Source organism: Myotis yumanensis, unplaced genomic scaffold (genome assembly GCF_028538775.1).
Source record: "Myotis yumanensis isolate MYYU_CA2020_CCGP unplaced genomic scaffold, mMyoYum1.0.hap1 SCAF_4, whole genome shotgun sequence".
NCBI lineage: Eukaryota > Metazoa > Chordata > Mammalia > Chiroptera > Vespertilionidae > Myotis > Myotis yumanensis.
Genome location: NW_027223755.1, coordinates 101,738,681 through 101,755,156, shown reverse-complemented (window position 1 = coordinate 101,755,156; position 16,476 = coordinate 101,738,681). Strand labels below are relative to the sequence as shown.

Sequence of the window (16,476 nt, the reverse complement as noted above, 5' to 3'; positions counted from 1 at the left end):
TGGCTGGGTACGGCTGTGAGGCACGTAAGGAGAGCACCCAGTCCTGGTGGACACCTCCAAGTTGCCCCGATGACATTTCCCTCCTGGCATGACACCCCTACGTAGTTTCCTCCCAGGGAGAAACCAAGAGGACCTTGTGGAATGACAGTGTGTGACTAACGAGGCTGACCATCGAGGGAACTGACCATCCACTCTGGGGCACTGGCTGCCACGCTGTGGGGACGCTTGGGCAGCTCAATGGTGTGGTCCAGACGGAGAAGCTGAGGCCTCCCACCAACAGCCAGCACCAAGATGCCCGTCATCTGAGTTGTTTTAAGCCCGGAATTTTAGGGTAACCCATTATGCAGCCGTAGCTAACCAGTGCCCAGGAAGGCTGTGACAGGGCCTGCCTCACGGAGCAGGCTCTCTCTGGTGCCGATGGAGCACTCTGCTAAGGTGGCCCTGGAATGGACCAGGCAGAAGATGACGCCTGGATGGAAGGGGCACGGGCAGGTGGAGAGAAGACTTGTGTGAAGAAGGATGCAGAAAGGAGTCAAGGATGAAGCTACAATTTTTGGCGCGGGGTGGCACTGTCTCAGGGGGGAGTAAGTGCTCAGTGTATGTTGTTAAGTCTGTTCTGCACACTAACTGTCCACGAGGAGAAGCTGTGGGCAGACGGTCGGTGTCTGAGCAGGGATCCGCAGGGGGTGGTGTTGCTGCAGGTATTCAGGTATTTGGGGTGGTCAGCTTATACTTACTACCCTAGAATCTCCCTATGTTACAGTTTTTAATCAACTGGCATTTCTTCATAAAAATGCCATCATGTCATGGTTATCTGTCTTCATAAAATGACTGGAGAAACTTTCCCTTTTTCTCTGTGTTCTGGGACCATTTGTGCATCTCAGTAATTTTTGGTTGCTTGAAATTAGAAGAGTTAAAGGAATAGAAATATAGATATTAAAATAAATACGAGAAAAGAAGCAAAGTGCCAGACCAGTGTTTCTCAGTGGTTAGAGCACCAGCCTGCGCACTCAAGGATCCCAGGTTCGATTCCCAGTCAAGGGCATGTATCTGGTTTGCAGGTTCGATCCCCAGCCTTGGTCGGGCCGTGTGCAGGAGGCAACCAATTGATGTGTCTCTCTCACATCAATGTTTCTCTCTCTCCCTCCCTCCCTCTTTCCTTCCACTCTCTCTAAAAAGCAATGAAAAAGATATCCTTGGGTAAGGGTTAACGACAACAACAAAAAGTAGCAGTGAGTTCCTAGTGAATCTTGTTACTAAATTGGAAACAAGTCGTCTCAAAAGAAAAAAATGGGACATTCAAAAACCTGATGATTCTTGTCACAGCCACCCTTTCTGTTCCTCAAATGTCCCTCCTCCTGCTATACTAAAGGGAACATTCGCTGGGCCACGGCTGACCCCAGGAAGTCCTTTCAACCAATGAGGGACTCAGAGGTCAAACGTTACCCCAGCTCCACACTGGGGCCATGGGGCTGGACAACATGAGGCCAGTCCCATGCAGGAAGCAGGGCTTCTTGGCCTGGGTCCCCTACACATGGCTCCACCCCCCAGGAGCTGGGCACTCACAGGCCGGTGAGTAGATCCGTTTCTACTTGAGTGTCCTGGGTGGGGGCCAGGCTGCTGACCCCTTCAGCCAGGATCTGCCGGATCAGGTCTTCATCTAAAGAAAGCAGGATGTGTCATCAGGGAGGCTGGGCTCCTCCCACCCTGAGCCTTAGAACCCTCTTGGGAGAACTTACGGGTGTCTCCCATTCCTGCTCACCTGAAGCTGAGAAGTATTTGGCAGGTGAGGAGGGGCTGACCAGGGAGAGACTGTCCTCCTCAGGGCCCAGAATGTGGCCCATCCGACCGCGTGCCAGCCGCTGCAGGGTGCTGCCCATGATGGATGGGTCACTCAGCAAGTCTGGCCAACTGAGCGTGCCTTCGCTGGATGGCCAGCACACTAGGCTATAGATGACACGGGTCAGCAGGGGGAGCCCAAGGAAACACGTCTGCACATCCAGTCACACACGGATACATGGGGCTTCTGAGCAAACACCCCCCTGGAACAGTGTGACAACACAAAGGGCCAACAAACACTGGACAAGGACACACGACAGCACATGCAGCCCAGATACCCATGACATGGCACACACACAGCCCAGGTAACCATGACATGGCACACATGCAGCCCAGGTAACCATGACATGGCACACACGCAGCCCAGATACCCCTGACATGGCACACACGCAGCCCAGATACCCATGACATGGCACATGCAGCCCAGGTAACCATGACATGGCACATGCAGCTGACCTACACCAAGGTCCACATTTTCTCTAGGGGCCCCCACCTTTTGGAATCGTCCAGAAATAAGTCACTTTTCATTTGTCCAGCAAAGGCCTGTTGAAAAGTACAGACAGAGCCTCAGACTCCAAGCTGCCCAGAGGCAGTGAGACCCACCAACCCAGGCTGGGCCCGTCGGGAGCCCTCACCTCAGCACGGAGCCCAGGGAAAGTGAGGAAGGAGCTGTCCAGCACAGAAGAGTCCAGGTAGCTGTCCATGTCCAGGACCTGCTGCCCTGTGGGTGTGGGGTTTGGGGCCCCAGCCACCTGCAGGGAGAGGCAGGTAGTCAGCAGGGGCAGCTCTAGCTCCTATTTCAGGGAGACATGCAACCTCCTGAGCAGGCGGAGTCTAGTTTTTCCTAGAGAATGTTCTAGAATGACGCACACATTCTATACCTGCACTGTCACCGCAGCCTAAGCATGTCAAACTCGCAACTCATCAACGAATATTTTTGCGGCCCAGCCATTATAACAGCATATAAGAAACGTCTTAATAAAAATTTCGTAACTTAATTTTTACAATATCCTGTTATACATAATTATTAATAATGAACTACAATGTTAGCTAATGACTGTTTACTGTAATTGTGTTGCATCCATTTCCCTTACACACAGGCACACCATTTCTCTCCACTAATACTAGCAGTGAATATTTTAGCAGCCGACTGCCACGTCATTAGTCTTGTACTGACTTGTTTGGTGTGTGCAATAGGAAATGTATCGCTTTTGGAGAACAAGAAAAATAGGTTTATTTGCATTTTGCTTATTAATTTGTGCAGTTATTCAGTGTCTAGTAAGTTAATGTTCAAGAAAAAATATTAATTTTTATTAAGATGTTCTATTATTTTGTGTTAATGACTACTCATTTATTTCAGCCCTTTGTATTCAGCATGTATTGAAATAAACCTGTTTCCATGAAAATTGAAGCTTTTGTTTTTTTGCAGCCCACATAAACTTAAACCTTGTTTATTTGGCCCGTGTTAGCCTTTGAGTTTGACATGCTTGCAGTAGCCACTACAGAGCACTTCAAATGTGGCTGGAGCAACTGAGGAACCAAGGTGTTGATCCTATCCTATATAATAAAAGGCTAATATGCAAATTGTCCCCTCAACCAGTTCAACCAGGGGGTGGGGGCCGCAGGCAGCTGGCCGGACAGTTTGGCCCCAATTGGGGCGGGCCAGCCAGACCCCACCTGTGCATGAATTTGTGCACCGGGCCTCTAGTTTAAATATAAACAGCTGCATATGGCTAATATCACTGTACTGGATTCCTGGGATACATCCCTCTTGGTCATGTGTATAGTCCTCTTATGAGCTGCTGGATTTGATTTGCTATTTTGTTGAGGATTTTTGCCTGCATATTCCTAACGAGAGTGGTCTGTGGCGCCCTTGTCTGGCTGTGGTGTTAGGGCCATGCTGGCCTTGTGGGGTGAGTTAGGAAGTGCCCTTCTGCTTTTGAGCCTGGGAAGAACTGCTGATTCTTCTGTAACTGTTTGGTATAATCACCAGTGAGGCCATCTGGGCTTCTCTTCATAGGAGGTTTTAAATTCAACCTCTGTACTTGCTACATGCGTGCTCAGGTTTTCTATTTCTCCTTGAGGCAGTTTTGGTAGTTTGTCTTTCTAGGAACTTGTTTGTTTCTTCTGAGTTATCAGTCCTGTTAATTTCTGTGCTGTTGGTAGTGACATCCCCTCATTCATCCATCATTTCAACAACTGTATTTCTCCTTTCCTCCAGCTGAAGGCCTTGCTGATTTTCCCTCTTTAGCTGCCATGCTGGACAGCACAGCCCTCTGCACAGGCAATGAGGCTCTATTCTCCAGGCTCCGAGGTTCCCAACCCACCTTGCTCCGGGACATCCGGAAGAGGAACAGGATAACCAGGTAGATGGGGTAGACAACCACACTGGACACTAGGCCAACGGCGATCGTGTCAACACTCAACGGAATCAGACTGGACACAGGCCCCGAGCTATGTGGCAAGAGAGGAGAGACCTGGCTAGGTTAGGCCGGGAGGGGCAGAAGAGGGGTTGGGCAGAGGGAGTACATCCGAACCCCCAAGGCACCCACCTGTAGGCAGTGTCTCCCACGACCCCATACCACACCGCATTGGCACCCAGGAACAGGCAGATGAGGAGAACACAGCAGGTGGCCCGCTGGACGCGAGTGAAACGGCTTCGTGGTGGCCGGTCCCATATGGAGAGCCAGATGTGCTTGTCAAAAAAGCCACGCTGGAGCTCAGCCACCAGGAGGCGCTGGAACCGCCGAAGGGCTGCGTCACCTAGAGAAAGGGCACAGATGGGGTTCCAGGAGGCCAGAGGGCTGGCTCCTCCTCCAGCCTCAGGGTGCGACAGGGGTAGCAGGCCCTTACTCGCTGCCAGCACCTCCTTCTCCACCAGGCCCCCATTAGCCTCAGTCTCCACTGACAGCCAGTCGTTGACCAAGAAGAAAGTGCTGCGGGCAGTCTGCAGATCCCTGACGATGACGTGCTGCAGGAACCAGGCGGGACTGAGCCCTGCAGAGGGGGCGGGTGCTGGGTCAGGGCGGCAGAGTGCCAGTTGGGAAGGAGAGAGGGGCAGAAGCAGGTGCCCACTCAGACCTTTGTTGTCGTGCCACACTCGGATCTTCCACACGCTGCCCAAGCTGTGCGGGGTGGCAATCTGGAAGATGTCCAAACTATTGCGGTGAAAGGCTCTGTCCCCATCCAGGTGCCGGTGGCCACTCCGGCTGTCCGCCCCATACAGCATGATGCCCACATGTGCCGTGGTGCCTGGGGATGGAAAGGGAGGAGGTAGGACTCTAGGTTTGCTGCCCACCAGCCGATTTTTCCTGTCTTCCTTCATTCAAGCATAGGCAGCCCTCACTCTGCTCAGCTCTTATGAACACAAATCTTAGTTACCTAATTTGTTAAGTAAACACAGCCCCAATGACATGATTCATATGTTAGATATGACGGTATGTTAACTGTAACTGTGTGAAATATAAACTTGGCTGCTAGCTCTTCAGTCCACTGTGTAAATAAGGGATGCACAGCCTGATCAGTGGCCATCGCTCACTTCTCCCAAAGCCGGCTGATGACAGTCACGGTGCGTCTTTCAGTTCCCACAGACCCCCCAGTGTGTAACGGTGCTGCCTCCTGGTCTCCCCAAAAGGAAGCCACCCGTGTTTTACAAGAATGAGCCATCAAAGCAGGGCACTGGCCGGCAAAGAGGAAAGTACAGCAAATAAATGAAAAATGGTAATGCTGGATGTGAACTCTGAACCCAGGGTAAATGAACCACTGACGCAGCAGCCATGGGAGTGCGGACCCTGCCGGAGGCTCTAGAAAGGCCATCAGCGACAAACTTTCTAGCATAAATAAGGACAGTGGCTGCCGAAACCGGTTTGGCTCAGTGGATAGAGCGTCGGCCTGCGGACTGAAGGGTCCCAGGTTCGATTCCGGTCAAGGGCATGTACGTGGGTTGCGGGCACATCCCCAGTGGGAGATGTGCAGGAGGCAGCTGATCGATGTTTCTCTCTCATCCATGTTTCTAACTCTATCTCTCTCCCTTCCTCTCTGTAAAAAATCAATAAAATATATTAAAAAAAAAAAAAAAGGACAGTGGCTGTGACAAAATGGACAATGATGTTACAGAACAAATATGGGGGCAAAAACTTCATATTAAAAGAACTCTCCAAGGTGTTTCATGATATGGAGAGTGCAAACGAGAAATGTTAGGTTCAGCGGTTCTCAACCTGTGGGTCGTGACCCCTTTGGCGGTCGAACGACCCTTTCACAGGAGTCGCCTAAGACCATCCTGCATATCAGATGTTTACATTACGATTCATAACAGTAGCAACATTACAGTTTTGAAGTAGCAACGAAAATAATTTTATGGTTGGGTCACAACATGAGGAACTATATTTAAAGGGCCAGAAGGTTGAGAACCACTGTGTTAGAATATGGCCTTTAGCCAGGGCACAGAAAGATGGTCACTCCATACTGTGAGTTACATGAGAAAACACTGTTAAACTATTCTTGGTAAGTTTTTCACAAAGAAATAAAACACTTTAATTCCCAGTGTGTCTGTTTTAAGTACGCTGTACTAACTAAATGTTTCAAGTTATACTGTACTGTTTATAACCAATGGTTTTTACCATCTTGGAAATAATCTTTATTGTTTTCACAATGATTTATTATCATTTAATAATCATTTCCCACCCTGGCTGGTGTGCTCAGTGGTTAGAGCATCAGCCTGCAGACCACAGGGTCACGGGTTCAATTCCTGGTCAAGGGCATGTACCTGGGTTGCAGGTTCATTCTCTGGCCCTAGTCAGGGCGCATGCAGGAGGCAACCAATTGATGTGTTTCTCTTTCTCCCCTTCCCTCCCTCTCTAAAAAAAAAGTCAATGGAAAAATATCCTCAGGTGAGGATTAACAAAAAAATAACAACAAAATAATTTCTCCTTTGGATCACTGAGCTCGCTTTCACATGCCCTGCGCACACTAGCAGGTCCCGTGTGACCGGACAAAGCGGGACCATCCAGGCCGACAGCACCTGCTGCACAGAGACTGTCCTCCTTCTCAGGAAGGGTGACAACCTGTCCACAGGTCACAGCGTTATGTCAAGTGAGCCCTGTCCTGTCATCTATGAGGACGATCGCTATTAAAGAAAGTGGCCTCCCCTCACCTGAGCCTCGGCCCCAGCCAGTCTTGACCAGGATCTCGTACTTGAAGCGGCCCCCCTTCCCACAGAAAGGGATGACGCGGACCCGGCTAACGTCGAGCTGGTCCAGCTTACGGAGGATCACAGCCGTCACCACGTAGGTCACCAGGCACATGGCACACGTCAGCAGGACGACGTAGTTCACATCCAAGGCCGGCTCCTGGGAAGACAGAGCCGTCAGGCGCAGGAAGCGTGGCCCTTGCCTCACAGGCTCAGGATGGAGCTGGGCCCACACTGCTCAGGACCATGGCCCCACTCACAGGGAAGATGAAGTGGACGTGGCTGGGGGGCACGAAGAGGCTGGCTCCGAAGGCCGTGAGGTGGCGGGTGAGGCAGACAGCCTGGCTGGGCGAGGTCTCCTCCAGGGGCACCAGCCCCTCCGTCCGCCACATCATCTCCTTCTCACTGAAGTACTGGCACAGGGACGTGTAGAGGCCCACAGACACTTCCAGCGCAGACCAGCGGAAGTGGCTGGTCAGGTTCAGGTAGTAACTCCCGCCCAGGTCTCGGGTCCTGTAGAAGCAGGGGGATGTCACAGCCACACCCTTTCCGCCCCTGGTCTCACGTCACCGCAGTATTCTCAGCCACAGCCACGCTCACCATTCACGGCCAGGCCTGGCCACGCCCCAGTCACTCTGCTGCACACCTGCTCCCGCCGGGAGCCCACGCGACCTCGGCACATAAGGTTCTCATCGTGTCCAGCTCGCCCACCCCTGACAAAAAGTCCTGGTCCCGTTTGTCAGACCCAGTGGCCCAGCATGTAGGCCACTCCCGGTCCTCACCCAGGGGCGATGAAAAAGGTGTAGGGCCTGTGGTCCTTGCCCACCAGCGCCTCCAGGCTGATCTTCCTGCTGGCCGAGCAGTTGTGCTCGTTGGGCCAGGGCGCCGAGTGCAGGTAGACAGCCAGGTAGGGCTCAGGCTCCTCAGACAGGTAGTGCTCTGGGGGCGGCATGTATAGGGTCAGATGACCACCCATCTGGGCGACACCCCCGAGAGCCCCTGAACCCTCCCTCCTGCAGGGCTGGAGGAACTCCATGCGGGAAACAGTTCCTGCTCCTCCCTGGCTCCCCCGCAGCCCACTGCCCGGCCATGGCACCCACCGTTCAGCACCGTGTAGGTGAGCTGGAGGTGTAGCCCGGCCTCAGGTTTGCTGTGGTTGGGGGTGACCACAGCACTGACCGAAGCCCGGGGCGGGACGATGGCGGAACCAGCAGGGATGCGGTGGACCCGGGCAGCCTGGTCAGGGCTGTTGGGCACCTTCACGGTGATGGCACGCTCCGAGGCCAGCTGCCCAATGGGGATCTGGGTGCCAGCCTGTGTCTGGAAGGCCATAGATGCCACCTTGGTGGAGACGGTGTAGTTGCTTATGTAGCCAAAGGGAAAGGGGTTGGAGTCAACAAGGAAAATGAGCTGCACCACGTCGCTGAGGTTGGACAGAGCCCCACTGAAGGCGGCAGGGATGGAGAAGTGGCAGCCGGGACCCGAGGCATTGCCCTGGCACAGCAGGCTCAGTGGGTCTGAGCGCTTGCCCTGTGCCACAATCTCCTCGCCCACCAGGGTCAGGGGCTCCTCATTGAGCACTCGGGAGCGCATGAGGATGCACATGAGGGCTGACGACAGGTTGTAGGCCCTGGATGCCACCCTCAATGCAGGCGGCTCAGCCCCCAGCTCTGAGGGCTGCAGGTCCTGCACGTTTGAGTTGGACAGGTGGATGAGGTCGCCTGTGGATGGAGGAGACATGGGGGGTGAGGTTGGGAGGAAAGGTGGGAGGGTTGGGGGAGAGGTTGGTAGGAAGAACTGTGACAGGGAAGAAGGGTTGGGGGAGAGAAACGGAGCAGCGGCAGGGGGGCAGAAAGATGGAGGAATGGAGGAGTCCCATGTGGTCCCCGGCGCCAGCCCACACCTGTGATGTTGAGGATGCTGTCGGCAATGGCAGTGGGTGTCCCAGTGCCCGCGGTGGTCTCGGCCTGCAGGACGCGCATCATGGCCTCCAGCTTGTGCAGTGTCTTCTGTAGGCATGGGCGGCACACAGGCTCCCTGCTGGCCACCTGTAGGGAACCCAGGCCATGTCCAGCCTCGCTCCAGCCTGGTAGCTCCCTCTTAAGCTCCTGGCCCAGCTTAACTCCATCACATTCACTGTGATTCTGGGGTGACCTCCATGACCACAGCCTGTTTGTTTCCATCGGGTCTCTCCAAACCACCCCAAACACAGCTTCCCCCGCATGCCTCCCTGTTGAGAGCCTTCCTGGGGCTCCTCCCTACCTACAGCAAAACCCAAGGTAATATGGCCCTACTGGCCACCCCAGCCACACAAATAGCCACAAAGGCCACATGGCAGACAGGGAGACTCCCAGAAGGCTCTTTGCTCCTCTGCTAAGGCCTCTGTAGCAACCCTGGCACTCGAGGTACAGTGCCCCCGACCCCATCAAGATGTGGCCCAGCCCAGCAGCTCCCGGTTCCTAGGCGAGGTGGTGGGCAGCCTCTCGGGGCTGGAGAAGCCATGTCAGCCCTCTCCAGACCTGGGCTGCTCCTTTTGCCCTGGGCCAACCTGCAGCGTCATCCTGGGGGGCACCTATGGTTTATGCTGGGCTCCCCCAGGAAGGGCACACGGCCGGCGAGACGCTTGGGTAGGGAGGCCCAGTGCTGCCAAAGAGCCCGGGTCCCATCCTACCATGCACTGGGCCAGCACGGCTGCGATCTGCTGGATGTCGTCCACGGTGTTGACCCGCAGGGAGACCAGGGTCTCTGTGATATTCTTGCGTATCTCGGCTTGCAGCTGCCACCTTAAGTCTGGCTCTGCCACCGTGGCCAGGGTCTGCTCGTACTGTGGGTGGTGGGCACAAGGCAGCTATCAGTGGACAACAGGTAGCCGTGTTGGTGGGCACAGTGCCGACCATCTCAGGTGCTGCATACTGTGGGCAGTGACTCGAACCCTGTTTCTCCAAGGGCCCTCCTGAGGTTCTGGGGCGCACGAAGAGGCAAGGCAGGGGGAATCTGACACTGGGGAGGGTCCCAGGAAGGGACCATCAATGAAGGCACTCGGCCCCCTGCTGAGAGGAGAAGCCATTTCAAGGAGGTTAGGGACTTTGTCGGGAGCCAGGGACAAGCCCTTTGCAAGAATTCGAGGCTCCACTCAGAAGTACTGCTCTGGCCCAGCACCCAACAGCTGAGGGCAAATGCCCCAGCCCCAGAACTGACCTCGTTGAGCACAGTGATAAGGGCCAGTGAGTATTCGATGACATGCTGGGGGTCAGCCTGTCTCAGCAGCCTCGGCAGCATACTCTCCGTGAGGCTGTGCAGCCATGGGGTGAGTTCTGGGGGGCCGCCCAGGGGGTCACCTGGGGGCTCTGGCAGGGTGATGGCCAGAGACCTGCACACAGAGGTCACAGGTGAACAGGCAGCAGCCCCTGCTCCCATCCCCGAGGCCCTGCTCCCAGGGGCCCTGCTCACCTGTTGAGGGCGACCACAGCAGCACCCAGCTGGTCCTGCACCACCACAGCCAGGCCCACCTCAAAGTGGGGTGCGAAACCGGGTGGCAGCACAGCCCCATAGGTGGAGAGACTGCCCTTGTACACACAGAACTCCTCACAGTGGCCCTGGCGGCAGCGCTGCAGCAGCAAGGCGTACACGAGGGGGGCACCCGCATCCTCTGCATCCCACCAGCCTGCGGGCCACAAGCGTCACCTCAGCCGCTCCATGCAGGCCTCCCTGGGCATCACCGTGGCCTCCCGCCTCCCTCCCAGCCGCACTCACCTGTGCACTCGAAGTGCACCTTGGTGGTGAGCGCATGCACGGCGTCCAGTGGGAAGAGGTGGCAGGAACCCCCCAGCGGAGGACGGTTGGGGGAGAGGCGGATGGAAGCGCAGCCCTCCTCCTCGCCAGAGCGGCCCAGCACCGTGAGTGTGAACGTGTAGCCCTCACCGTCCCGCAGCACACCGCGCCGTACCACCAGCCGCATGCCCGTGCTGCCTGTGGAGGTGGTTGTCTCATCCAGCACCAGCGTCTTGTTGCTGAAGGTGCGAGCAGCCCAGAGCTGTGGGTGTAGATGGGCACTCAGGGGCAGGATGGGGGCTGCTGAGCCCTCAGGGCTTGGACATGTCGCCACCTAAGCACCGACCCTACACCCAGCCCTGCCCACCCAGGTCCACCCAGCTCACCCCGCGCTTGGAGCCCTCACTGCAGTTGTCACAGTGGCCCTCCAAGTAAACGTAGGAGCTGCGGCTCACTGCATACACCCCCTGCGCCTTGCAGGACACGCACTCCAAGGACACTATGGGCACCCGGCCACTCCGGATCAGCACCTGGAGATGATGGGGGGTGGGGGGGTGACAGGAACACCAGGCCCTGAGATAAGGGCCTCTGCTTCTGAGGCCCAGACCCCAAGTCTGCCCAGGTCAGCGGGGTGGTTGGGCCCAGGAGAAGGGCCTCTTCCTCTGCGCACGCTGTTGTCCCAAATGGGGAAGCTCCCCTCTAGGCCCCAAGTCCAAGTTCCCAAAGGACAGTGAGCTTGGCCCTCACCCAGGGCATTCATCGGGTTTTGTATCTTCCAACTTGGGAGCGGGGACCATCTAAAGGAGCAGAGACCATGTTGGGCTTATTTTCTGCAGCATCTAGTGCCTATCTTGGGCCTGGCACACAGGAGGCACCTGATATGTGCTCACATATGAAGGCACACAGGAATGAGGACAGCTGTGTTCTACACAGCCCCTCCTGAGGTTCCTGCTGTCCTGGGGGGCAGGGTCCACCTCTGACAGCCCATCTGGGCTGGACCCTGCTCGGAGCGCCTACCTTCCCAGACACTCCCGAGGCAGGCCGTCCGGGAGAGGCCTGGCACTGGGGCAGACACCCCAACCCGGGCACCAGCAGGGCCTGGCACACCTGCTCCCATCAGCAAGGCCCTGCTCAACAGCAGCTGGAGTGGCTGTCAGGGGCTCACTGCACAGGGCCCTGACCTCCTGGCCAGTCCAGGAGAGGGGAGCAGAGCACATGCCCATGGAGAGGGAAGAGAGGCCTCCCTGTCAGGAGACTAGGACAGCCTCTCTCAGGGAGAATGTGTTTCCTCACTGTTGCCTTTGTGCTGTTGGGACAGTTTATTTTTCACAAATCACAAGAGCTGTACGGCTCCTCTAAGGTTTGGAAGGAAATAATGCTGAAGCAGCTAGAAGTACTAAACACAGAACACCTTAAAGGTGTTTGGTGCTATCCGTAGGAGGCAGCCCTGTGCACTCAGCCTTCCTGGCAGCCCTTCCTCTCCCCCACTCCCCCTCACCCTCCCAGGAATGCAGGCCTCTGGCTCCACTTTCCTGGGCTAAGACCAAGGGCAGGTGGCACCCACCGTCTGGTTGGTGGCCTCCTCTTTCCGGCCAGCCTTCCACACAGTCAGATTGAAGGTGTACTCCACGCCGGCTTGCAGACGCTCCCGAGGGATGGTGACTATGCTGTTTCCGCGAGGCCCGAAGTTCAGCACACACCCACCAGTCTCGCTCTGTGGCCAAGAACAGGGGCAGTGAGACCCTGGACACCCCCCCCCCCCCCCGCCCCAAAGCAGAGCCTGACCCGGAGGACAGCTGGGGACACCCCTCCCCCTGATGGGATCAAGCCCACCAGGACTCTGCCAGCAGATGAACCCTCTCCCCCTGCTGGGCTCATGAGTGCAAACACCCGAGGGGACTGAAGGACGCCCCTTCCTCTGGCCCTGCTGAGAATCTGACCTGCGTTGAGGCCACACAGGCCCAGTGGAAGCTGAGCGGTGTCTGGTCGCCATCCTCCAGGTTGGGGTCATAGGACTTGCTCCCATCCAGCACCAGGTCCTGCACGTCTGACCACACTCGGTAGGAGCCTCCCTCAACAATGGGCACTAGGCGCTCCGGGGCTACTGTCACGTTGGCCTGGATGCTCTGCGACAGGGGTGTGTCCCCGAACGAAACCACAAACACAAAGCAGTAGTGGCCCACAGGCAGCACCAGGCGAGGCACCACCAGCTGGGGCCGGCTCACGTCCACGCCAGGCAGGGACACACGGGCTGCGCGCCCAGGCCGCTGGCAGCTGGCGGCGCGGTACACCTCCCAGCGGTACTCCGTCTGGTAGCTGACACAGCCGCGCAGGTCAATGTGGGCCTCCAGGTAGTTGCGCTGGGAGCGCCGCATCAGCACCTGAGGGGGCAGGGCCACGTCCACCTTGGGCTCCCTGCAGGCCAGCACATGGACAGTAACTGTGGCCTGTGCCACAAAGAAGCTCACCAGGTTGGAGGCATTCACCTCCACGTGGTAGTCCCCAGGCTGCAGGTAGGAGTGCTCAGCCCAGGGATCCTCTGTGTCCTCTGCCGGGGCCCCATCCCCGAAGTCCCAGTGGTAGGCCACGCGCCGGGGGCTGGGGCTGGTTGCAGCCTCAAACCGGGCGGAGCGGTTGGTGAAGCAGCGGCCGCTGCGCAGCGCCACGTACTGGATGACATCCTGGACCTCAACCACCAGAGTTTGGTTCACACCGCCCAGCTCATTAAAGGCACGCACGTGGATCTCCAGGAGCCCCGCGGCCACAGGGGTGTAGGTGACCTCCCGGCCTGACAGGATGACCAGCGAGTCCCCCTGGACCTTCTGTAAGGAGAAGTACCAAGCATAGGCAACACGAGACCCCCGCTGCACTCGGGCCGTGAAGTTCCTCTCAGTGCCTGTGGCGATGCCTGCTTCGCAGCAGTTGGGCACCTGGAGCCCAGCCACGGCCTCCAGCACCAGGATGCGTGCCTGCGCCTGCGCCCGGCTCACATGGTTCTCGGCCTGGATGCTCACTGTGTAGTCCCCAACCCGGGGGAAGCTGCGGGAAAAGTGAGGCCCTGGGAGCGCCTCGAGGCCAGCCCCCGCGACCTGCAAGTGGAAGCTGACGGCTGACCCGGAGGCCAGCAGGATCTGGAAGTGGACCAGCTGCCCAGGCTCCACCACCTTGCTGCTGGCCCACAGTACCAGGCCCACGACAGGCTCCTCCACCACGAGGCTGTGTGTGGCGATGAGCCAGCTGACTGCGTTGGAGGCATTGAGCTGGACAGAGAAGGTGCCAGCATCAGGGAAGGCCACAGTGACGTGCTGGCCGTGTCTGCTGCCACCTGGAACAGCCCAGCACCAGCTGACATTGGTGCCGGAAGCCACCTGCCCCCAGAAGGGCACAGTGGAGCCAGTCATCACAAAGCTTCCATCCAGCTCACTGGCCCTGATGCTGAGGCCACTCACAGGCACTTGCACGGCCAACTCAATGGTGGTGTTGGCCAAGCCCAGCTGGTTCTTGGCCGTGACTGTGACCAGGTATAGGCCGGGAGTGGGAAAGGTGTGGGTTGTGGACGGTTCTGGGGTCTCCCAGCTCAGTCCTTCCTCCAGGGACCAGGTGTAAATGACATCACTGCCACCAGCCAATTCGGCACAGAAGGTGACACTCACGTTGACAGGGGCTGGGTTCGGGGAGGCAGCCACAGACAGCCACCCTACGGGCTCCACAAACTCTATGGTGCGGTTGGTCGAGGCACTGCCCAGCATGTTTGTGGCCCGCAGCTGGACGTGGTAGGTGCCAGCCTCAAGCACAGTGAGTGAGAAGGTTTTGCCGCTGCCAACCAGGATTGTGCCGCTGTCCCGCTGGGCAGTCCAGCCATAGGAGATGTTGGTACCATCCCTGACCACAGCCTGTAGCTGAAGGGTGCTGTTGGTGGGGAAGCAGCAGCCGCCGCCACCACCAGCCACCTGCAGCCCCTCAATGCGTTGCAGGACGTAGACAAAGATGCTATCCTGGGCAGCGCCCACCTCATTCTCAGCTGTGACGATGATGTTGAAGGTGCCCACAGAGCGAAAGGTGTAGGAGATAGTGGGGCCCCCAGGAATGGGTGTGCAACGGTCACAGAGCACCCAAGAGTAGCGCACGTCACTGCCCGCCTCCAGCGAAGTGCTGAAGCTCACGCTACCATTCAGGGGCACCACCGTGCGGCTGGCATTGATACTGAGCCCCTGCACACGCCGCTGTACTGAGACGTTCAGCTGGGCCTCCCCGCGGCTCACCTCGTTCCAGCCGGCCACCCTGATGGTGAAGTGGCCTGTGCTGGTGTAGATGTGAGTGACCGAAGGGCCCTCCAGCCATGCGCCGTCCCCAAGCTCCCACAGGTAGGTGACAGGGCGCCCGTGGCCCACAGTGGAGAAGAGGTAAGGCTGCTGCAGCTCCAGCACACGGGACCCATTGACCCTGATGCCCGTGAGCTCCACGGGCTCCTGCACCTCCACGAGCGCTGAGTCGTTGGCAGCCGAGATGTTGTTGGACACAGTGACCGTCACCAGGTAGGAGCCTGCATCCCAATAGGTGAATGTGGCCTCAGGGGCCCCAACGCAGGGTGCATCCTCAGTGCCAAAGTCCCAGGTGTAGCGGTAGTGGAACGGGGGCCAGGCGTGGGCCACCAGCTGGGCCTTGTCTCCAAGCCGCACAAACTGCCTCTCAGGCAGCAGAGTGACGTTGCCCACCTCGGGCTCCACGCACACACTGGTGAAGTAATGCGCCTTGTTCACACGGCTTGACAGGATGAGCACCAGGGGAAACGTGCCACTCTGTGTGAAGTTGTGAGTCACAGTCGGGTCCCCCCAGATGGTCGTGTTGGAGGAGCCATCCCCAAAGGTCCAGTCGAAGACATAGTGGGCAGGGTTCCCTGTGACGTGGGCCGTGAGCCGGGCCTGCAGTTGCACCGGTATGCAGGCCACAGGGTCAATCCACAACACCTCCAGGACAAAGACCTGCATGGGCAGGCTCTGGGCTAGGTGGCCAGCGGGGCTAGACACGCCCACGGTCACCGTGTAGTTCCGAGCCTGCAAGTACACATGCTCCACCGCGGCCTCCGGGCCCGTGAGCACCGTGCCATCCCCCATGTCAAAAGTCCATGTGACATTGTCGCCCGACTCCAGGGTGGCGCTGACCACCACCGGCGTGCCCTGCTCCACAGCCGAGCTCAGGCTCACACGCAGGCCACAGAGCTCTTCAAAGACGCGGACATCAGTGCACGCCCCCGTGCTGCTCACTGTGTTGTTGACCTCTAGGCAGATGTGGTACGTACCCCTCGAGGTGTATATGTGGTTGACCATTGGCTGGTGATGTACCATGGCTGGGGAGCCATCCCCAAAGTCCCACGTGTACAGGATGCTCCCAGGCGAAGGCAGTGGGTGTGGGGAGAAGGTGACGGGCCGGCCAGCCACCAGGACAGGGCTGCCCACAGCCACAGCCACGGCAGGCAGAATGGCACGCACACTCACAGGCACCAGCTGCGTCAAGTTCTCGAAGGCGGTAGACACGAGCAGGGTCAAGTTGTACTCACCTGGGAGACAGGCCCGAGTGGCAACGGCGCTGTGGCCACCATGCCGCCTGCTAGCACAATCCCTCCCTAACCCCATGAGGGCTGCTGTGCGCAGGAACCTCTCAGAAGGGCAGAGTAGGGC

General features: G+C 57.5%; 1 protein-coding gene across 3 annotated transcripts in view; it reads right to left on the bottom strand.

Annotated features, from left to right (window-relative positions):
- PKD1 (polycystin 1, transient receptor potential channel interacting) overlaps positions 1-16,476 on the bottom strand; it is a 49,079-nt gene that overhangs the window by 8,162 nt on the left and 24,441 nt on the right. For all 3 annotated transcript variants that reach the window (XM_070413252.1, XM_070413253.1, XM_070413254.1), the window contains exons 15-34: positions 12,739-16,355; positions 12,363-12,512; positions 11,185-11,328; positions 10,781-11,060; positions 10,478-10,691; positions 10,226-10,397; positions 9,699-9,851; positions 8,931-9,075; positions 8,128-8,748; positions 7,810-7,966; positions 7,288-7,540; positions 6,992-7,187; positions 4,921-5,091; positions 4,693-4,836; positions 4,392-4,602; positions 4,167-4,293; positions 2,475-2,591; positions 2,333-2,382; positions 1,763-1,947; positions 1,567-1,660 (exon numbers count right to left, since the gene is read on the bottom strand). In XM_070413252.1, the coding sequence (XP_070269353.1) occupies positions 1,567-1,660; positions 1,763-1,947; positions 2,333-2,382; positions 2,475-2,591; positions 4,167-4,293; positions 4,392-4,602; positions 4,693-4,836; positions 4,921-5,091; positions 6,992-7,187; positions 7,288-7,540; positions 7,810-7,966; positions 8,128-8,748; positions 8,931-9,075; positions 9,699-9,851; positions 10,226-10,397; positions 10,478-10,691; positions 10,781-11,060; positions 11,185-11,328; positions 12,363-12,512; positions 12,739-16,355 (7,201 nt within the window). The remainder of the gene's footprint in view (positions 1-1,566; positions 1,661-1,762; positions 1,948-2,332; positions 2,383-2,474; positions 2,592-4,166; positions 4,294-4,391; positions 4,603-4,692; positions 4,837-4,920; positions 5,092-6,991; positions 7,188-7,287; positions 7,541-7,809; positions 7,967-8,127; positions 8,749-8,930; positions 9,076-9,698; positions 9,852-10,225; positions 10,398-10,477; positions 10,692-10,780; positions 11,061-11,184; positions 11,329-12,362; positions 12,513-12,738; positions 16,356-16,476) is intronic.